The sequence below is a fragment of the Anneissia japonica genome, unplaced genomic scaffold (genome assembly GCF_011630105.1).
Source record: "Anneissia japonica isolate Jap-2015-1 unplaced genomic scaffold, ASM1163010v1 scaffold1810_len1271414_cov176, whole genome shotgun sequence".
NCBI lineage: Eukaryota > Metazoa > Echinodermata > Crinoidea > Comatulida > Comatulidae > Anneissia > Anneissia japonica.
The window spans coordinates 692,851-707,256 of NW_022702449.1; the positions used below are offsets into that span (position 1 = coordinate 692,851).

Below are 14,406 nucleotides of genomic sequence, written 5' to 3' on the forward strand. Positions count from 1 at the left end.
AGACTTATTTTTTATACCTTGTTCACTGACTGCCAATAACGGTGATTTTCAATAAAAATTTATTTTTGGCCATTTGCCCCCCCCCCACTATGAAAAAAAGGGAAATTTTTTAAAAAGATATAATTCTACATTTATTTTTATTAAGCCCTCCACTCCCCTAAAGTCTCCAAAAATAAGATCCAGTATGTATATTTCTTTCTCAATTAAATAAATTTTAAAGCATTTATCAATCTCATTACTACACTGTTTAACTCATTTATATAATTTTATTTTTACACCTTTGGTTTTGGCAAATCACTTTGCTAAAAAAGAAAACAAAATGAGGCATGTCGTGGCGAAATGGTTAAGTTGTCACACAGGCCAGTATTGAGTAAATGAGCTATAAAATATTGGAGCTCAAAAAAGTGCCTAAAAATCAAAATTTGTTTTCATTATAGATAAACTGTTTAATGTCTTATTACCATGTACCAAAGTATTAGTTCTGGAAGTGGTCAACAAATTGTTTATTTAATGTTATTTTGATAGTTCATTCTATTAAAAAATGTATGCACAAATAACCTTGAAAGGCAATTACTCAAAATCATGTTTATCTTGATTCTAAGAGTACGGTATTTTCACTTTCCAATAACTTAGGTTTGAAATGTCCAATTTAAATGAATGACCCCTCATTTTAAAGATCACATACTCAGGTATCTGAAAATACCAATAACTTGAATTTCAATTTTTGCTACAACTTAGCCATTTTGCCATAAAATGCCTTAAATTTTATTATATATTTTTTCTGCCTTCCTCTGACAGTCTTTAAAAAAACTCTGTTCGTGAAACAAGGTATACAAAAAGTCCCGCCTAATAACTTTGAATATTTTCATAAAAGATAATAGTTCTTTATAAAAAAAACATCTATTTTTTCATCTGAAGTTAATTTGATAACTTTGAACCCTTGGTTCTTTTGAGTACTGGGAGAGGCAGCATTTTGACAACAATCACAACTTCCCTATAAATAAGGGACCAGCCTAGAGAAGAGAATCTCATTTCCTTAATATAATGGTCCCTTAATAATAGAGTTTGGGTCCAATTTTTAAACAACAGAATGTATTCCATCAGGGAAGGAAATGGTGATCCTTTAGGAAACCGGTTCGAGGGTATTGATGGTCCAATTTAGAAATTTCACTGTATTATAAATTATACTAAAAGACTTTTGTAACATGAAAGTTTTTTAAAGAGTGAACAATATATATTAAAAAATATAAAAATAAACCTACAAACCACTGATCTCTGCTATAATAGCTGGATTGCTCATTGGATGGTTTTAGTGGATTCACTTTTTTCTGTACAATGACTGGCCGATGAGAAATCAAGCTATACAGTAGAGATCAGTGCTACAGACATGTAAAACATTCTTTAAGAATGAATTCAATTGGAATGAACCTCACTTGTTGACAATGTATAAACAAAAGTTCAAATGCATAACCACAATTGTTGGCTATTCATATCATGCTGTAGTACTTATCAATGGTGTATATTGGACCTAGTAACAATCATATACAATGTTAAGTCTCATAAGCACACAGCTAGGCCTGATAATAATCAGGCTAAATGCCATTGGAATAGCATTGCAGTTCCTGCTGCTACTTGGGGATTCATCACTAGCCAAATGCAAGCTTGGTGGTCTAGTGGTTAAGACACCAGGCAAGCATATCTGGAGGTCATAGGTTTGATTCCCACCTGAATCACTAACTTGTGAGATTTTTTTCACAAGCAATTTGGAATGTACTAAGCATTCAGTACGATAACATATCAGGTAGGGCAAACATCATCTTCGAATCCGCATAAACACACATTGAACATAAAATGTTCTCCCAACAATTTAAATTTACTGTACTGTATATATAACGCTTCCAACGATGATTAGAAACAGCAATAATCATAAACACAGTACAATTTCCTCCACCCCCTTGGGAATATTTCGAGTCATGCATTGATTTTAAGCGTAGACCAAATTTTTCACTGGCATTAAGGAGGTTGTAATGTACAGAATTGATGACGCCTTTTGTCTATTACTTAATGTAACAGTATTGGAAAGCCGGCATAGTTGAACTTTTTGAATTCAACAATGATGGTAATAGGATATTCTCACAGAAACGTGGCTCAGACCAACACCATATTCAAACATCCAACAACAGAAAGTTCTCAGAAAAAAACTATATACTGTAAATCAGAGTTAATACGCTAATCATATTGAATTCATCATTGGCAAAAATTTCTCTGTGAAGGGAGCATAATGTAAGCCCCTTTAACTGAACAGGAAAGATGTAGAGGGAGGCTGGCTGGCCCTGGCATGACTTTTGGAAAGTAAACAGAAATTTGAAAAAAATAAAGAAATTATTGATTGCCCAAAATGCCTCAGAGGTTATTTCCAGGCATCTAGAAAACAAAAATTAGGGCAGTGTTGTTTCTCCATCTAACAACATCATCTCTGGATCCACCCTCGTTGAGTGCTATGATACCACTAGTTTTCTTCATTAGAGTAGTTCCAAAGTTCCTTGAATATTAGCTCACTTGAGTAATTTTCATGTAAAATGTTCCGTCCCCCCCTTCCCTGGTTTCAAAATGCTGGGATTGAAGGTCTACACTGTATGTCCCCCAGACAACAAATCTGAGAGTATAATGAACCAAGTACAAAATACATTGCATCAAAATGCTATTGAAATATAAGTTTATAACATAACTAATCGTATCTAAGCCTCAAGTATTGTGAGTGCAGCCACACAATTGTTTCACAGGTATGAGCCCCTAACTTGACCCTACTTCATATTCATGAAGGTGGGCTAGTAGACAGCTGGGGCGGATGCAGATTTGGTGACGAGGGTGTATGAGAGTCCACACCACCTCAGTCCCACAATGATTGGGGATGAGGTTTGAAAATTTTTAGAATATGCACTGTCATACCTTAAAAATCTTACCGGTAATTCATATCAACAATACAACAATTATTTTTCTTAATACAATTCAAGGGTGCAAATGCACCGTCTGCACCCCCCTCCCTCCTGCATTCGCCCCAGGACAAAGAACTACAGTATCGAATAATATTATGTATTATTATTATTACGATTGTTACTATTACTTCTGTATTATATATCAGAAACTGATTAAACCAGAAGCTGAATTGAATTTTAAAATTCTTAATGACTTTAAGTACCGATAGTCAGTATTTCTAATTAGCTCTGCATCGTAACTAAATTTCCAAGTGCTTACCCTATTTACCCTGTGATAACTAACTACACTACAGAAGCCCAATACTAAGCAAAATTCTTTGAACAAGTCATAAATAGAATACAAAAATATCACTTTTCACCAATTTATTTTTCTTCCTAAAAAACCTATCTATGGGAATGTTATCATTTTGCAGTAATTATTTTTTAAATTCATTTTTTTTTTCGCTACAACAATTTCTTCATTTAAAAAGTAAAGTAAAATATGTCTGCTTGCTACAAATCCATTGATGCAATAGGTACATGAACCTAACACATTACTGAATAAACAGTCCGGCAAGCAGAAATACAGTGTTGGTATAGGAAATTAGCATAGTAAAAAACAAAAATGTATTACTTGTTAAATACAATGAGGATCATCACTGTCTTCATATCCCTGGTAAATTTCTTATACCTTTGCTATACCTGCCAGGCTGGGAAAGAGCACAACATTAAGTACACACTTAGTAAACTAATCAAGGCATTTTTAGTGCCCTATAATCACATCTCAGGGTGCATTTCAATGAGATATCAAGACTAATTAAAAAAAAATTAAAAAAGTAAAATTTGAGAATAAAACAGAACTTGAATACATAATAAAAAATAAGAAAATAATCATAACAAATAGATATATAAAACAAAAAACAATTCTTCAACAAAACAATAATGTGAAATGAATAAAAAAATAACCCATCCTGTACTCATAGTTCAAAGTGTGCATGCCTATGTCAAAGATCAGAAATAAAATAACATAGCCAAACACAGAGTATGTAATGAAGGTGTGAATAATTTCTTTTTATGTCTTGTAGCTGGATTAATTTATGCCTTGACCTTTGACATACACATACCCAAGTGAAACTACTAGATGGCTGATAATGAATGAAAACCTAATCCTTTGGAGTTATTTGTTGGTAACCTTTAACCCTTTTAGGTTTCCATTGTGCTTGTTTTGCATATGCTTTGAGGAGTTTCAACCAGTAACACTGAACATCCTCCATACGGAGATGGTCCCATATAAAATCTCGTCCCCTGCAGAGAGAAATATTAGTTTATTATTCATTACATATTATTATTGATAATTACTACAAGAATGTTACATATAACATATTGCCCCCTACAAAGAAATGATGGCATTTTAAAAGTACATGGCATTGATTATTTAATATTGACATTTCTGTGATATACTTTAATACTGTATTACGCCGCTACATCACATTGCCATGTAACACCAGAGGTTAGAATGGCAAGAGGTCAGACTCTTGGGTTTTCTTTGAAACGCAATCCTATCACAAAAAGTATTACCATGACTTAGAGGACGTTCTTCATATCAAACGCACACTGCGTGTAAAGAAATCTATTTGAATTATAAATAGGGCGCCACTATCTTGTGGTAGTACTGCATTATTTATTTCATTACATGCAGGCAAAATCAAGGAAGTCAGACCTCTTGGCATTTTATACTCTTTAGTAACACCACCTAATGAGCAACTGCCTACCAAGCATTCATTATGGATGGGTTCTTCCAGAGCTAACCTCAAGAGCTAGCCCACAGTTTTCATAGTTTGCTAACTGATGATCTCACCCAGTGGTGGCGCCAGCGTGAAACAGGGGGCAATTTGCCCTCCCGTCAGACAGGTTTGGACCCCCTGTCATCCGACGCCATGACTATTTCATCGGATCAAAAATTAAAAAAATTAATAATTTGCCTATCCAAATAACGTTATTTTGATTGTGAATCCCTAATATTGTGGTCTAAAAGCACATTTTGGACCAGAACCATACCAGGGCTTTTTTAATTCTGAGACGTAGACCGAGGCTCTAGTCGACCCCTTGATTCGGACCCCTCCGTCTAATATGTTAGGACCCCTTGTTGGCAAACCTCTGATGCCAACGCTAATCTCACTACATGTTGGTTATCCAAATTTACAAGTAACAAATAGATACAATGTTGTTCAATTATTTGAAACTGAGAATCAACAGAGGATAGCAATCACAACATTGGCTGATAAACAATACAATTGTTTTTTCATTGAGTGGGCAGGTTGAAAACTCCACATGTGCCATGATGATTAGTGTAATACTTCGGTCATTTTTTATAATTAAACATTTACATACATCAAAAAGTCAAACTAAAATCATATTACCTCTTAGTAATTTCTTTCACAACATCTTCATTAGCTTTGGCAAATTCAATAAGTTGTCTGAAATAAAGGAAAAAACACATAGGAATGAATATAGTGTATTATATTATTAGAATATTAGAATCACAGTTAAAATATATTAAATAAGACTTTGGGCTTGAACTTATTTATTGAAAAAGATATGCAGCATGTTTTTTTTTGTTACTTTTATTCCAGCACTCTCCTGAAACACAAGTAGAGAGCAATGAAACTGACCCAAGGACCAAGCAGCCGTTCGGTGGCAAAACAATTCAACTTGAAATGTTCACTTTTCGAGAGTTTGCAACTTGGCAATAAATTGTTGTACCCTTCTGAAATTTTGCAGAACTATATATCTATAGACATTAGGATTACATGTAAAATTTTAATTACAACCGTTGGTTTGTTGCAAGGCTATCAACGATTTTCATAGATACGTTGTTTTACCTTGGAAACATGTCATGTACAGTATTTTAGCTAACTGTGACCTATTTTTAAAATTTATCACGTCTGTGGCAATCATATGCATTATCTAGCCAGTGCAAATGTTGTCATTAAGAACATTGATATGAAAACTCTCATCAACCAGTTGATTTTGCTGTGCCGAACTCAGCTCAAAACAGTTTCTTTAATAGCATTCGAGGCAAAACAATGTATCTTCATCAAAGATACGTTGTTTTGCCCCATAATCTTGCATTTACGTTGTTTTACCATGAAAAATCACTAGATTTTAAGTTTTGTGCCTAAAGATAGGTGGCACTATCTCCGAAACGAATTATTGTTGAGACCTGAAATTTTCACAGGTAATTCAGAAGTGTTTAATATACTCCCAAATGATATTTTCTCAAAATCGACAAAAATATCAGTTACGTTTTGCCTCGGGATGGATGCAAAGCTCTCAATGGAGCTGCACAGTTCAACGCACACCAAGTTGCTACCACCCATTTAGCTGACTGAGTTAAGATGGTCTCAGCAAGCAACACACATATTAATATCTTTAAATAACTTACTTTACATCTGATAGATCCTGTTTAACTGGGATGTAATGAACCCAAGGCTTAATAGCCGGGTAGAAAAATTCTAGCCATTCGTTGCCGACATGAAAAACGAGAGAACCGCACAAAAACAGGTGTTTAAATCGGAAACTAGCAGCCACACCACGGAAGTTGAAAAGATACCTATAGTACACGTAAACAAACCAAGAACAACATATCAGTCTATTTGATTAAAAGGAAACATTATAAAAATAGAATATTTATATTAATGACAGTTTAAAAGAATAACTATCTGATATACAATGGGATATATTTGTATTACATATTAATAGTACTATAAATAGCTCCATGGCAATACATACATTGTATATTAATGTGTTTATATTAATATAAAAAAGATGCTAGCAAAACAGATTTTATCTGTTTGTTTGGCATTTGCATTCTTTAAATAGAATATTTTTAGACCTGTATAAATTCCGATGTTGCTTATGTAAACTACTGTACCTGTAAGAATTAATTAAAAGAGATTGTTTAAATGAGGCACTACATCAATCCAAAAATAAAAACTGTAATAAATTACAGTTAATTCTTTGTTCCTTTTGACAGAGTTAAAGCCAGGCTCTGGAAAAATTGAGATATGTTGTACAACTGATTTTTCTGAAACACAAAAAGGGTTTTTGCCGAAAAACTCGGAACAGTTAATGATACAGATTTTTGAATATTTAAAAGTTGGAGGAAAAAGGTGGAATAAAATAAAGGGGGGGGGGGGTTAACCCATCTAATAGTGATTATTTCTTAGGATAAATTATTCAAAAAAAAACTTAACATGTTTCTTTTTTAAATATGAAATAATTTGGTGTTATGTTTGGACATTCACTCACTTATATTTACAATGTTCTTCTAGTGTTACTTCTTTAGCAGGTGGTAGATGTAGTGTATCCTATTATATTGAAAAAAAAGAAAATCCATAATTTTTTTTAATTTTTTTTTTCAAGATTCAAGTTAATTTGATTGCTTGAAATAAATAAATCACATAATAAATTGTACAAGGCACAATTACAAATATCTTATGAAAAAATATAGTAAATAGACAGTACAAATATAACAATATATTGACAATAAATGTCATATAAATTAATAATTAAGTATATATAATAAATGAAATAAATGCCAGATTTTAAAAAATGGTTAGATCAGTCATTGCAACATTATTTATTATTCTTTGGCTTATCCTTAAGCAAACTATAAGTCAAGTATTTAGAAATAGAAATTAACAATCAACAATATATACTGTACTGTTTGTCTACCCATTTATTGTTTTGTCTGTCTTTCTAATCTATGTTTTTTTACTTTTAGGCTGGCCAAACAAAAAATATTTATCTTCTCGGGCATTTGCCTATTTCCTTTCCTTTAATTTAAGTTATACGGTTTTATAATTTTAAATTGTTAAGTAAAAATTATTTTTTTAAGATTTATTTATTTAGGACTACTATTGTATAACTTTTTAAAACTTTTGTATGTACCATTTATGCAAGGAAGAAAATACTAGAAAAAAGAAATTGAATAAATTAAAAAAATTAGAAAATAAATTAATTTAAATAAATAAATAAATAAAAAATATTAAAAATTAAATAAATAAATAAATGTTTATTTGAATTTGAATATATAACAAAAGTATCATGAAACCTTACAGCATCTGATTTCCAAGCTTGATTCTTTGTATAAAGAGCATCAACCAGGTCAGGTTCTTTTTGAGATAACCGCACAAGAGGGTCACGCTCTGCACTAGTTCTGTAATGGTACACAACTGAGACGTAAACATTTTAGTTTATTTATTTCCAAACAAACAGCAATATATCGCCATATAGAATTAATAACATTGCAGTATTGCAGTCATAAACTGTGTTAATATAAAAAATATTGGTAGTGGTTAATTGTAGCCATCTAATTCTAAACATTGGCAGCTGTTGACATTTAAACAATGCTATAATTATAACAATTTTATTAATGTAAACAATTGAAATAAACAAAACATTTTAATTGCTTTAATATAAAACAAGAAAATATATATATATATACAGTCTACAGATGTAAAACATATATGCATATTGTTCCATGCCATTTCATTTGAAATAATTTTAATTGCTTTATGTGATTGTATCAATAAGTATATTTTTATTTTTAATCTGTGAACAACCGGAATTTCAAACTGTATATTTTAATGTGTTTGACAATAAAGATTGAATTGAATTAATACAAACCAAGATATTAAATATACAAATCTACCGATGCAAAACATATATGCCATATTGCTTCACGCAATTTCAGAATACTCTACACGATGATAAATAATTTCAACATTTAAAAAAAATTTACATAGAAATAAAATACAGATTTTCTATATCAACAATAGCCACCATTTTCTATATCATCCATGTTTTCCATATCTCACTAATATTCATATTTTGTCCATGTTATTCCAGGGTTTCCTTCCAGCATCCACAGCACAGATTTTCCATCATTGTAAAGTAAGTTTTACTCACCAATATAAAGTTTTACATACTAATCCACAGGTCCATTGAATTTTCCTTTTTTTTTAAAAAAAAACTTATTAAAAACCTACCTAGAACCCCTGAAGAATGCCTTGGTTTCTTTCTTATCCCATGGAAGCTTCTTAGCTTCTCTGAAATATAACAAAACAATACAATTATTGTATTAAATTTTTTAAATTAACATCGACACCAGGGCAGTAACCGGGGAGGTATCTACGATGTAGCCAAACCTCAATTTCGACAAAACCACCATCTTTCCTTGCATTCTATTGTAAACTCAAAAGTATTTCAACCTTTGTTACATTTTGAGTATTTTATACCAAATAAATAAATAAATAATAAAAAAATAAAGAAACCATCGAAGTTAAAGGTAAAGTAATAAATAAATAAATAATAAAAAAATAAAGAAACCATCAAAGTTAAAGGTAAAGGGTAAAGTGATGAAATAAGCCATTTACATATGCTAGAATGCCTCATCTCTAAAGATTTCCCTTCCTGACCCCCCCCCCCCACAAAATCTCTCTTCCTGGAGCCCACCAGGGTGCACCTGTTTTTCTCAAAGAAACCACCCTTAATACAAGTTATAGTCGATGAAGCGCTAACTGTTATCGGTATTTGTTAAAATATTGCTTCAGATCCAGGAAGATCCACTGCACAGATAGATTACATGTTGTATTGCAGGGCCACAGCTGAGGTTGAAGGGGGAGGGGGGTTCAGTGGTGCGGGTTTGCTTAAACAAACAAAAATAATAATAAATTAATGGAAATATATGGCAGAGTATAAGTTATTTAATCGCTTACAACCAATTCATGGTGTAGCCATAACCACGGACGCTCCGTCCCTACTGATTCAGTGGCTGTAACATTTCTATTCAGCACCACCCCCCACCCCCAATTTTCAACATCCTGAATATGCCAATGCATTGACTATAGACTTAACCTGTGTTCAAAATATTATTCATTTTAAGCTGCCAAAAAATTCATTAAATCAAAATTAATTTAAATCAATTAAACCTATAGAAATATCAAATAGTAATTCATTAACATACTTATCTAAAGATTCCCGAAACAAATCCCATCTTCCTAGGCCGGTAGGAAATATTGGCCATACTGCTGGTCCACCTTCCCAGAAAGTCCAGGCTGGATACATGATGTCCCAATGCTGGGTCTCCACCTGAAACAAGCAAAATTACCCAGTCTTTAAATGCAGCTGCTGGAGTGTTGTATAGTGCCTGGGTGCTCATGACGCATTCATACTCTTGGTCATTGGATACTTTCTCCATGTCCATGCACTATGTATAACTTTCTTCCAATCGATAGGAAGAATTCCTTATTGTTCAGCTATCTCACACAAAACTATTAATTCTAAATCACTCACTCATGGTACCTGGGCATTCAGGTGGCAGTTGTTTTAAATTCTGGAAATTCTGTTGTAATACCTTTGATCCCTTTCCTACACTCAATGTACTCTCATGGACAAACTATTAATCATTTTAAAGGGTTGGATTTATTTGGTGAGAACACCAAGGATAACCCGCAAAATTCCAAAGACTAATTTTTCCAGAGCTGTAAAAAGTTTTTTTGCTGGACCAAGGTCTAGATTTGCTAAAATAATTGCTAGCCCTTATATATCAGATATTGAATATTGGTCTAATTTTAATTCATTTAATGCTAGCCCAGCCCTAAAATACTCAAGCACCAACTTTTTACAGCCCTGTTTTCAGTGGGGTCCTTCTGGTGGTAAACAGTCAGTACACCAGGAGACAATTGAGTAGTAATTTACCTTACTGAATGAGAGGACTGGTCTGGCTTTGGTATATTTAGGACTCTGAGGCCAATCTCTAGGGTTGAGGATGAACTCTAAATCTGGAAGCTTCTTAATTATCTTGAGGATGAAATGTTCTATTCCACTACACCTGATGAAATAATTTAAAAAAAAACATTCTTTACTAGATTATCCTGTCATAAAAATGAAGCTTCTTTTATACTCTCCTACTTGCCTTGTGTATAAGGCATTATATAATACATTTATGTGTGGTAAAATGGATAAAATATGAGAAACATGTAGTGCAGTAGTCAGGCTTCGTACAGAAGGCCTACATTTGAGTCTGATGCTGGTGTCATTGTGTGTGGTTGGACAGTGGACTTCATCTGTGTTTCTCTTCTTTAGGTGAGACATTTTTATACAAAAACTTTTTTAAAGGCCTAAAAGGGTGAATGAAATAAAATAAAAATTTACTTTTGCTTCCTTATTTTGAAAAAAAAGCAAAGGAGAAATGTCATGACAGAAATAATAGATAAAACTTTATTGAGGAAAAAACGTGAGTTTTGGAGGTTAAAAAAGTTAAGGGCTCCCTAAGGCTTTTGCTTGAGATCCTATAACGTGGTCGATCAAGAATGAGATGTGCAATAAAAGCAGTTCAGTATCCGAATTGATAATAAATTATATTTTTTTGAGAGGAAGAAATAAAGATTTCAAATAAGATTTTATAGCAGCAACATAGGTAATAAAAATAAAGGAAAAGATTTTTCATGGCAGTGTGTTGGTTAAGATATTATTTTTATTTGAAACTTCCATTATCGATGAACACAAGGTATAATAAAAGTATTGTCTGAGTTTATCAAGATACCTGATAGAATGTGAACCATGTATAATGTAGAATGCACTGGTCTGATAAGAAGAGAAAATTGAATTTAAGGACATTATCTGGATTCTTGTTAAACTTACCTCGCAGGAAACATGCATTTATCTTCCCGGTACATCTTGTGGTTGATGATTTGGTAATGAGTACCAAATTGTTTGGCATCTTCAAAATCTTTCTGTGTGATTCCACCTTTATTTTTCCATACCTCCATATCTTTCTCAAGAACACTGTAAATTGATGTAGAGTAATTAAAAATAAATTAATGATTGATTCTCTCTCTCTTGTAAATAATTAAAATTATTATTATAATATATTTTTCATACAAAATATTAAACCAAAACAACAGGATAGCATCTCAATTTAACTGATTACCAGCAACGTACAATGACTTCTATTCCAGAAAAAAGGTTTCGGAATAAATTTTCCACCCATTAAATTTGGGTACATGTAATTTTGTAGCAGATTTTGCGAATTTATATAATGAAAAAAAAAATTCCTGCCAAGTGTTTGTTATTCTCTTGAATAGTGCCTCTCTTTTATAATTTATTTATTTATTACCATTTTTAAAGAAGGTGACCTATCCACCTGCAGGAACTGATCATTAAGGGCCCTTGTTAAAACATAAAATAAAACAAGTAAAATATTAAATATTCAAAAGAAAGATAAAGTTAAAAGGTTTACAATATTAACAATACATTATAACTTGTTAAAATCTGACAAAAAAATATACAAATTTATCTATTAATAAATTGCTTAATTCTTTGAAGTCGCGGTCCGTATAATATACGGACTAATTTACTGTCGCAGAAAGCCCGCTCCGAATTATATACGCACTGAATTTTAGTGCTGCTGGTCTCTATTTAATGAGTAATTTAGGGGAATTCCTTATTGTTGCAGCAACTGGATGTGCAGAAGCATTCAAAATGGCTAAATCGGAAGCAATCATTCAACGTCAGTGATGCACTTACCCTTATTTTAGCGGATGATGACAGTGGGGCTTAATGAAATGAATGACTTCAAAGAGTTAAGTTTAAAAGAGTATAAATTTTGAGATATGCCAATATCTTTGTGAATTATGTGGAAATGAGGTGCTTCATAACTAAAACACTGCTTAAAAATTACTAAACTACAGTAGGTCGAGGAATAAATTAATTACAATTAGAAATGGATCTTGTAGTTGGTCAAGCTCCAGGCTGAGTCCTGGTTAACATACAACTTATGTAATCGGCAACGGTTCCGATGGGTGAGACAGCCTAGTTGAAAATTATATCGTTGAGAAACAGATGAGATGGGAAGGGTGCTATCAAATATTTCTATTAGATTAAGGCCACATTGAATCTTCAAATAAAATGTTATATCATGGTACATAGTTGATATATGTATGATATAATCACAATAAAAAAAAAAAAAGAAAAAGCAGACAAATAAAAAACCTACAACATAAACATATTAAGCCTATAGTAGGGCAAATTAAAACCTGCCCAGGTAAAAATATTGTCTTGGAAACGAAAGTCCTTACTCAATGTGGCAGGTGCAATCATCTTGATTGCAAGGCTTGTAATTATCCACCGCAGTCTTGATGGCATCTAAATAAGGCTTCCATTGAGCAGCTGAATGGAATAGAATATAAGTATAATAGTGATTCAGTTTTTAGCCACGAAAGTCTTGAAAAATTAGCATAGAAGTGAAAAATTCTCATTGGTTGAACAAAATATGCCAACCCTATATTCACTATCACTATATTTTTTGAAATGCTGTTTGACAAATGCATTGGTGACAATCACATACTTAGGCTTTGGCTAAAATTCTCAAATGCTGCTTTGCCTGTTTTTTTCTTTTTTATAGTTTTGGCCCACTGTATGTATGCATGGTATCACACATGCCTTTATGGTGTTCTTCCTATTAAACAACACCTCCCGTTAAGCGTTGTCTCAAGGTTTGGGATCAAGCAAATCTCTCGGATATGCCGCCCCATTGCCTAGAAATGTATTTGGTGTTGTGACCTTATCAAACCCACTCATTGTGTTCATTTCCAAATGTTGCCTTGTTTGTAAAATATATAGTTAAAAGTCAAGATTTTCATTACTACATAGGCATCACTCTGTACTATACAAAATAAACTGTACTACTAGACTACATATGAAATGTACTTTAGTACTCCACCCTAACACTAACATCAACAACATTAAAATAGCAATACTAATACTGGAGTTAAGGTTAAAAGTTAGGTTTAGGGTTAGGATGGAGTAATACTAGGCCTACCTAGAGTACATTAGCGCCGCCAAGTTCCCTATTATTACATTAATGATCTCATGCATGTAAAGTATACGCTTAACCACTGTCTATGCTATGTCCAGGGAGGTATAAAAATAAGGTAGGCCTATGTCAGCCCCGGCAGCCTAGCCCCGATTTCTTTATTTACCGATTGACAAGACACGAAGTCTGACGTGTCGTTTTTAGCTTAGTTAGGATGGCTTACCTAGCCTAGGTCTGAAATAAAACACAAGCCTAGAAAAATAATTATCGTAACTACCTTTACTATATTTATCATCTACTGTCTCATTTGCTTCACAATCTTCATCTCCGTCTTCACAAACCTCACAATTAACTTGTAAAAAAAATATTAAGAGTAAAATAAATGATAACTCCCGGCGTAACATGTTGTTCGAGCTGTGTGTCATCTGTCACGCCCTTTGACTTGACCTCTTAACATAAAATCTAAAGAGGCGTCCAATAACTTATAATATATTTTGCTGTAAAATAATATAAATATGTAACTTTGACAAGAATATAATCCTAATTAGA

General features: G+C 32.7%; 1 protein-coding gene across 1 annotated transcript; it reads right to left on the reverse strand.

Moving 5' to 3' along the window:
* Positions 1-1,201: 1,201 nt before the first annotated feature.
* Positions 1,202-14,302, reverse strand: LOC117103889 (protein O-glucosyltransferase 1-like). Its single transcript, XM_033244516.1, has 11 exons — positions 14,135-14,302; positions 13,121-13,211; positions 11,685-11,828; positions 10,740-10,872; positions 10,006-10,130; positions 9,029-9,088; positions 8,097-8,196; positions 7,287-7,345; positions 6,421-6,588; positions 5,396-5,452; positions 1,202-4,280 (listed from the first exon to the last, which is right to left on the reverse strand). Exons 1-11 carry the CDS (start codon positions 14,280-14,282, stop codon positions 4,139-4,141), a joined length of 1,227 nt encoding a protein of 408 aa, XP_033100407.1. The 5' UTR covers positions 14,283-14,302; the 3' UTR covers positions 1,202-4,138.
* Positions 14,303-14,406: the final 104 nt, after the last annotated feature.

Bases quoted from the DNA above. Each gene is read 5' to 3' on its own strand.
- LOC117103889 (XM_033244516.1), bottom strand. From the start codon at position 14,282: ATGACACACAGCTCGAACAACATGTTACGCCGGGAGTTATCATTTATT. The intron at 13,212-14,134 runs GTAGTTACGATA...TATTCCATTCAG, and splicing joins AGATGATAAATATAGTAAAG to CTGCTCAATGGAAGCCTTAT. The intron at 7,346-8,096 runs GTAAGGTTTCAT...TCAATATAATAG, and splicing joins AAGCTTGGAAATCAGATGCT to GATACACTACATCTACCACC.